At 35.1% G+C, this 8,198-nt stretch overlaps 1 protein-coding gene and 1 long non-coding RNA gene across 2 annotated transcripts; one reads left to right on the top strand and one right to left on the bottom strand.

The window, feature by feature from the left end:
- Window positions 1–4,320: 4,320 nt before the first annotated feature.
- On the top strand, window positions 4,321–5,407 carry LOC123319980. The gene is made up of 3 exons (XR_006538677.1): window positions 4,321–4,610; window positions 4,680–4,964; window positions 5,022–5,407. It is a non-coding gene; the product is annotated as an uncharacterized LOC123319980 (long non-coding RNA).
- A 1,504-nt stretch (window positions 5,408–6,911) lies between these two features.
- LOC123320562 lies at window positions 6,912–7,642 on the bottom strand. Its single transcript, XM_044907910.1, has 3 exons — window positions 7,362–7,642; window positions 7,178–7,280; window positions 6,912–7,001 (listed from the first exon to the last, which is right to left on the bottom strand). Exons 1-3 carry the CDS (start codon window positions 7,640–7,642, stop codon window positions 6,912–6,914), a joined length of 474 nt encoding a protein of 157 aa, XP_044763845.1.
- Window positions 7,643–8,198: the final 556 nt, after the last annotated feature.

Genomic DNA, 8,198 nt, shown 5'->3' with positions numbered 1-8,198 from the left:
AGTTCGAATAACATTTCGTTTTGCGTGTTATATTGGATAAAATTGAATTTATTCCATGGATGATTCGAGAATTATTGATGTTCAGAATGCTCCAGAATGATGAAAATTTTCAGATTTCATTGAAATTCTTGCGAAAATTATCTCGTGTATTTTCAAGTTTAGATTTTAATTCATTCAGAACTTTGAAGTTCGGCAAATAATGATGTAAATGATATAAATAACACTCAATCACATTTCCTTCAGCGCAGTTGTTGTTTTGAAGAAAAAGCAGTAGATTCTCGCAAAATCCGAAACTCTACATGAGTAGGCCCAGTTGTTCAGTTCGGGATTAAAGTTTATCCTAAATTGATTTTGACATTTCAGTTCAGTTCTGTCAGGTTAGTCTAGGATCATCTTAAATCTCGGCCTTATCCTGAACTGAACAACCGGGCCTTATAGTAATAGCAACGTAGCATTAATTAACTCGGTATTTTATTGGAATAATATTAAATTTTTATAGCGGAGAATAGTGATTTTCAGCCTCGGTATTCACGAAATTCATTTTATTATGTTTTTTTTTTCATGTGAATCGGCCCGAAATCTTGGATCCCCCGACCTGATAGTTTCGTATACTTCTATGACAATAGCATAATAACTCAAATTTCAACATTTTTGAACAACAGAAATTTTTGAATTTAAGGGAGAGACACATTAAAAAAAATCTATAGCAAGTTACCGCCTAAACTGCGAGCTTGCCGAAGTTGAAACTGGTACCAATCTACTCAGTGCTTCATAATATGTATAGTTTTATGACTCAGTGTTTTTCAGAACCTGTAAAAAAAAATTAAAAACTGTAGACTCGTCATCGCCTTCCAAGGCTGCATCTTGGAAGAGCAGTCTATTTGGGAAAAAATTTATAGGAACTAGCCCCGCTTATTCTCATTAAGGAATCATCTCCCTTAGTCCTTCGCATTTGTTTACAGATATCCTGTATACCGGGTGTCCCAGAGCTTTTAGGCCAGCAAATATCTCAGTTACCTGCGGAAAAAAAAAATTGAAAAAAATACTTGTCGTAGGAGACCATACGCTCTTTCATGCAGCATAGCAAAATCCACCCCCTGACAAACAACCCCCGAGAAACCACCCCTAACTTTTGTTTTTCAAATGGCACCCCCATGTTTGTTGTGCTTCAACTTACAGTTTTTTTCATTTCTCATTCAATGATGTATCATGGTAGCTAGAATGGCATGCAGAATTATGGAAAATAAAAATACAAATGAAATACGAATTTATACGCTCAGATGTACTGTTACTGCAACATTATACTAAAGATACCGATACCGTAGGAATAAAACAAAGCACAAAAAGTTCTAACATTTTATTGACTCTTCTTTTTCAACATCCACTTTTTCTTGTGTCTACAATGTGGACTAATTCGATCAGTCCAATTAACAGTACCCACTAACGAATTCAATTTTATCGAGTGACTATCTTTACAACTACATATTATGATATATCATTGATTGAGAATTAAAAAGAGCTGTCAGTTGAAGCCAAACAAACATGGGGGTGCCATTTGAAAAACAAAAGTTAGGGGTTGTTTCTCAGGGGTTGTTTGTCAGGGGGTGGATTTTGCTATGCTGCATGAAAGAGCGTATGGTCTCCTACGACAAGTATTTTTTTCAATTTTTTTTTTCCGCAGGTAACTGAGATATCTGTTGGCCTAAAAGGTCTGGGACACCCGGTATAGATACATTTTATCTATGTACCTATTCATTTTGGATAGTAGAAGTTTAATCAATATGTGTTATTTTCGAAGACCAAAACAAGAATTTTAATTGCACCTGATTTGTTAATTATAAGAATCATCATTTATTTTGAATAATAAGACTTCATGCGAAAATACTCAAATTAACTTTTGTCTTTCTCCTTTCATCATGCATCCATCATAGTGTCCGCTGTTCATCATAGCTTTTGGGAATTACCAATCAATCATATGTATCCGAGTATGTATCTATATTATTACCTTCATTTTGTAGATCATCATGTCTTGACAAAAATATGGTTGCAATTTCAAAATATTGTGACTCGAGGCCTTCAAAAAGACTTCAATTTTGTTTATTTTTTCCCTTACATCCTGTATGATCTATCGAAAAATGCAAATCTGTTTTGGATAATTCTTCATGAAATCTTACTTGTTTCGATATAATTTGTAATTTTCTTTATGATACATCACTAAAAAATTTAAATAAATAAATAAATAAATAAATAAATAAATAATGTGCTTTATTTCAGGTAAAGTGTACACATGACATTGAACACTTGAAGTGAAAAAGGGTCATTTTCTGCTTTATAGTCTGTGTTCCATAAAGTCTTCCACACTGTAGGGTTCGATTTCAAGTAGGAGTTTGAAGATGAATTTCTTGAACTGTTGTAGAGTCCATTCTCCTCTTAGTTTGTGAGCTATCTTATTGTAATAACGAATATTTCTATATTCAGGTCCTTTTTCAGTGAGGCTTAATCTGTGTCTTGGATATTTTAGTGCAGTTGTCCTCGTATTGTAATTACTTACTGTTTTCTCTTCGAAGTAGTGCTAGTTCTTGAATGTAAATATCAGGCTTTCTTGGATGTGTACAGCAGGAGCAGTCAAAAGACCATTCCTTCTGAAGACTCCCCTGCATGATTCCGTCCTCCTCATCCTCCAGATCATTCTGAAGGCTCTCTTCTTCATTTTCAGCACTCTATGTAGGTTGTATGAACTACCATAGAACATGATGCCATACCTAAACACTGCCTGGTATATTGTTCTTAGTGAGGTTATGTCCAGATATTTATTGAGGACTCCCAAAGTGTAGCAGATGGTACCCAGTTGATTGCAAAGGTTGAAAATGTGCTCTCCCCAATCAAGGGTTACCTCAATAGTGAGGCCTAGGAAGCGACAAGATTTAGTCAGTTCTAATGTGGAGTTAGACAGTGAAATGCTGGTAGGCACTTGGGGACCGGAATGAGCTGTCCTGAATAGGATGGCACTTGTTTTTTCAGAATTCATGCACAAACCGTTTGCTTCAAACCACTGGCTAGCACGATTTAGAGTTAGAGTTGAGTGTGAAATGGTAAACTCAACTCTAAATCGTGCTTGGCCAATACAGTGAAGTTTGTGTCATCTGCATAATTCACTGTCCTAACCATGGTTTCATCGAATATGGTACTTAGGTCATTTAGAAAAATGATGAAAATGATAGGGCTCAATATGCTACCCTGCGGAACTCTGTGAGTTCTTCTTCCGAAACTGTTGTTTTTCCGTTCTGAGAGATCACCACTCTCTGCCTGCGGTTTGCTAAATATGATTGAAACCAGTCTAGCTTGTTTATGCCATATGCAGAAAGTTTATGGAGAATAAGGTCGTGGGACAGAGTATCGAATGCCTTTGATAGATCCAGCATTAGACCCACTGTTATATTAGAATCCTCCAAGGCATTAAGGATTCCTGAAATGAACTCAAACACTGCTGTCTGAGTTGATCTACCTCTTACATAACCATGTTGTGTGGGTAAAAGGATCTTTTCTTTTACAAGGTATTCTACTAGTTGAGTGCAGATTGTTAGTTCCAGTATTTTAAACCAGAGAGATGGTACAAGCTATTCAAATTTTCGGGAAAATCCAATAATTAAACATATATATATATATATCGGTTTTAGAGCGTTCTCCGACGCTTTCCGACTCCTAACCGCCATTCCTCTCTATTCAACCATAGGTTTTCGGGGAGCTCTCTTTCCTCCATTTCCTTTTCGATCCCCTCTCTCCAGCTCTTCCTTGGTCGACCTCTTTTCCTTCTGCCTCGTGGCGTCCATGTTAAAATCTAATTAAACATAATCGATAATAAAACAGATGTTTCTGAGCAAAGGATTCCTCAAAATCATTGAGCAATCCGATTTAAGAAAAATATATAGAGCGTTCCATTTGAAATAACACAACAATGTCCAACATTCGGTTTAGCCGACGTTGTTCATTTCTGTGATATTTTAAAATTTGTAGCATTTTTTCTCTTGATTCTGAAATGAAAATTTTCGGAATGGCTCATTGTCCTTGAATATTCATCACCATTTACATCTGAATATTTAGCTTGAGATGAAAGAACTTCAACGGTTGCATAGATACACACGATGAAATATAAACAGTCATAATTCCATTCGAGAGAGCCAAGATTGGTTTTCTTTCACGTGTTTCTTTCCCCTACAGATAAATGCGATAAAAAATCGTTGAGATATGCCGCCTGGATTGCAATTATGGAGGAGATAGCGCGCTGCGCCTCTCTACAGTTAATTCATCCGTATACTTCAGAGATATAGAAGGGGGGAGATTGAGCTTCGACCACTGCGCATCCTATTTTCATGGGACAAAAGTGGGTCCGCCATTTGTCAGGTCATAGCACGGTATTATGATCACGGTCTAACAATTTAGTGAATATTCTTGTCATTTACCTGCCATTGCCTGCTGTCAAGTCAAAAGAATGTAAACAATAATAACAAATATGAACGTATTTTTGGTGATATTCAGCGGATTCGTGTGGTTTTATTAGCTTTTTTCGCTGAATAGCAGGATATTTACGATGGCTTACTTCACAATTATAGGTAAGTTCCCAATTATATCAATTTTTGAATATCTTTGATAGATTTACAAATTTTTTAAACTTGTTCCAGTATTTCTCCTTCAAAATTGATGAAAAGACTCATCGAATTGAAAAAACTCCATATAGAAGGAAATTATACAATTAAGTCTCTTAAAAATAAAATACAACACATGAAAGAAGTGATGGACTTTTTGAGACAAGATCAACGTATTTCTGAAAATGCTGCCCATCATTGGGAGAAATCTTTTGATTCAGTGCCACATTGATGGAGAGACATTTAAAAAATGTAGAGAATGATACTGTGACCCTAAAAGTTCCAGTCTTGAGGGAATTGTAATATTCTTCAAAAATCAAGGTAAGATGAGATAATTTAATATGAAACTGAGATGATTTTATTTTTTGTTTGTTTCAGAGGGACTTCATATACCATCATATGGAATTATAACGATATATCAATCAGGAATTTGATGATTTCAACTGAAAATAGAGTTTCAAGAGATGAAAATTTTCTCGAAGCATTTGCAACAATTCAATCGCAAAAATTTTATGATCGAGTTGATGCTTTGTTCCCTTCCTTGAAAGAACATTTTTTATATTCTTCAGTGATTGGAAGACATTATGGCTTTCTTTTAGTGAAAAATATTGCCAGATCTCATTTTAAAATTAGAATATTCAATCTGTAAAAAGTTTATACTGAAAAATTCAAGGTTCTGCAATTAGAAGACTTCATCAGTTGATTTTATGCAGCAATCGATACTGGATATACAATATTGTATAAATAAAATGAATAGAAAAATGTTTTTTTCTTTTATATATTTAATGCCAGTAGCTACTGAAAAATTTATCGACTTGTTAGCTTTCATCATATCATGTCTTACTTCCAATAAAAAATATCAGATCAATTTATCCACTTTGTGCAAAAAATTTAGTGTCCTTCAGATTGACAAAATCGTGTTTCCTTAGAAACAGAAAATAAAAATTAAAACTTAAAAGCAGAGTTCCAGAATTGCATCTCGAAGGAAAGTGGGCGAGCAATTTTTCAGGTTACTTTCCTCTGATCGTAATTAGGGAACAGTAGTGAAAAGAAGCGATTCTCGAACAAACCAAATATTGGTGACGCTTCGAAGTCTATATATATCAAACTACCCCAAAAGACCAAATTGCTATAATCTTCGAAATCATGGATTTTATTTTGAAAACGTTACCTATTTAGAAAAGACGAAAAGAAGAAAAGACAATTAAATTAAAATTCATCGTTGGTTACAAACGCTTGAATATAATTCAAAAGGATTATTTGGTTTAGATGATATGTTCAATATTTGGACATCTCATTATATTCACCAGAATACATAAAACAAAAAATTTTTTCCTTCGTTGACATTTTTGGTATTCAATTTGTATTGTACTGAAGAAATAAGAAACGAATTGACCGAAATCTCATAATTTCAAGTACTGTTATCAACGAAATCATAACATTCAAATTCTGAATTTTACGTGCCCCTGTATATAACTCTTGCCACATGCTATCACTTTTAGGCGGTGCTGTATATATTTCCTGACAAATGGCGGCCTTCAATTTTAGCCAGTTCGCGCAGCTTGAAGCTCAATCTCCCCCCTTCTATATCTCTGGTATACTTATATTCCGCCTGTCTACATCTGCTTTGAAAATACAACGTTGCCATTTTCGGAGGTGCTAACGAGCAAAGAGTCCCCCACAGCAATTCTTCGATATACAGCTCAGCACACTAGCGCCAGTGATATACACTCGAACTAAAAGATTGTTCAGTACATAAACGGGGTGCGTTGTGACCTCAAAACGATTTTTTGATATGTTGGTCCCTGAAGCCTCCTGAATCTAACAAGCTAAAAAACAAGGCAAAACGTTGTCACCTCCGATTTCGGAGGTGACAGCGATATATATGAGGTGAGAGCGTTAAACGAGTCACTATTTTGGAGGTGATATTAACACTTTATAACTATATACATAGATATACATATATATATATATATATATATATATATATATATATATATATATATATATATATATATATATTTATAATAACCCCTTATTGTCTAGAGATATGCATTTGCTTGGCGATTCTGCTTACCCTCTGATGACAAATTTACTGACACCATATAGGGACAATGGCCATTTGAATGATATTCAAAATAACTACAATTACCTATAGAATGAACTCCATTCGTTCAGTAATCGAAAGAACATTTGGGCGATTGAAAGGAAAATTTAGACGTTTGAAGTATTTAGATATAGGAGATCCTGATTTTGGAACACACATAATCAGTGCTGCATGTGTTCTTCACAATTTTTTAATACTGAATGAAGTGGAAGAAGATCCTCAAGAAGTACTAGAAGAGGATCTACCACTACCTAACCCAGAAGGGGACGTTGCAGATGAGGGTGGAAATGACAAAAGGGATAACATCGCAAATATGTTATTATAAATATTTTATTTAGAAAATACATCATTGTTTTTTTGAAGAATTAAAAAAACTTTCTAAAATTTCATTTCTTTTTTCTTGAATTTCATTGTATTTTTCCAGTGCTTCCCGAAGAAGTTTAATTTCATTGACACGGGCAGTCTCAATTTCAGCAAACTTCTTCCTTAAATAAAACATTCCACTCTTGGAATCCATTTTTGTGGATTTTCTGCAATTAAAATATATTGCTAGTTTAATTTTATGTCTGTGAAATTAATATAGAAAAGAATACAGCTTAAACTTAACATACGGAGTGAGTGTTATGTCGTCTTTCTGCTTTTCCATTTGAGGAGTGGCTGCAGTACTGGGTTGAGGTTCCTCTATTATTGGAACAGGTTCCTTTATGGGATCTGGATTTATTCCAGGCCCCTTTTGGATAACGGATACTGGTGCTGATGAGAGTGTTCGGGGTAAATTCACTGTTTTATCGTCTCGGTATATTTCATCAAATTGATGATAATATTTCCAGTGGATTCTACCCCTTCCAGTTTTGCGGATGTTATCCTTAATGCCTGTATACGTTTTTTTCATGTTTCTCCAATTTCGATCCAAGATCTCTTCAGTGACATTATGCCCTTTGGAGGTAAATGTTTGTTTAATTTCGTCCCACAGCTTTTTTTTTTAATTTTCGGATCTCCAAATGCATCCTTAAGATGCATGTACCGTTTCACCAGTAATTGCGTGGTTTGCTTATCCCACGAAAAAGGCTGAGCTGCAAAAAATGAATAACATCCATAATTTGCAAAGGAAAGTTTTTTTCTGAGAAGACTACATACCTGAATTCAAGCGTTGATTTCCAGAAGTTTCCCCCAAAGCTTCTCTGGGAGATACTGAAAAAATAAAAATTCATAAAAATACATTGGTCGCATTCAGCGGACGGAAACAGTTGCGCAACTGTTACCAAACGCTAGCGGAAACGTTCGGTGACATATGCGCTACATTCTCAACGCGTTCTGGAGCGGACGCCACTTTTGGGAGCGGATTTGATTTGTGCTAGGTAGCGGTATCGGAAAGGAGCGAAAGTTGGACTCGAACCAAGTAGTGTGATTTAGTGTGTAAAATGTACGAGTTTGAGTTCGTTGACGAA

The sequence above is a fragment of the Coccinella septempunctata genome, chromosome 9, assembly GCF_907165205.1.
Source record: "Coccinella septempunctata chromosome 9, icCocSept1.1, whole genome shotgun sequence".
NCBI lineage: Eukaryota > Metazoa > Arthropoda > Insecta > Coleoptera > Coccinellidae > Coccinella > Coccinella septempunctata.
Note: the sequence above shows the minus strand (reverse complement) of the source record. Positions and strands in the feature narration are given on the sequence as shown.

Coding starts and splice junctions, on each gene's coding strand:
- LOC123320562 (XM_044907910.1), bottom strand. CDS start 7,642: ATGAAAAAAACGTATACAGGCATTAAGGATAACATCCGCAAAACTGGA. Junction 7,281..7,361: donor GACGACATAACACTCACTCC/GTATGTTAAGTT, acceptor TTTTAATTGCAG/AAAATCCACAAAAATGGATT. Junction 7,002..7,177: donor AAATTAAACTTCTTCGGGAA/GCACTGGAAAAA, acceptor CTTCTGGGTTAG/GTAGTGGTAGATCCTCTTCT.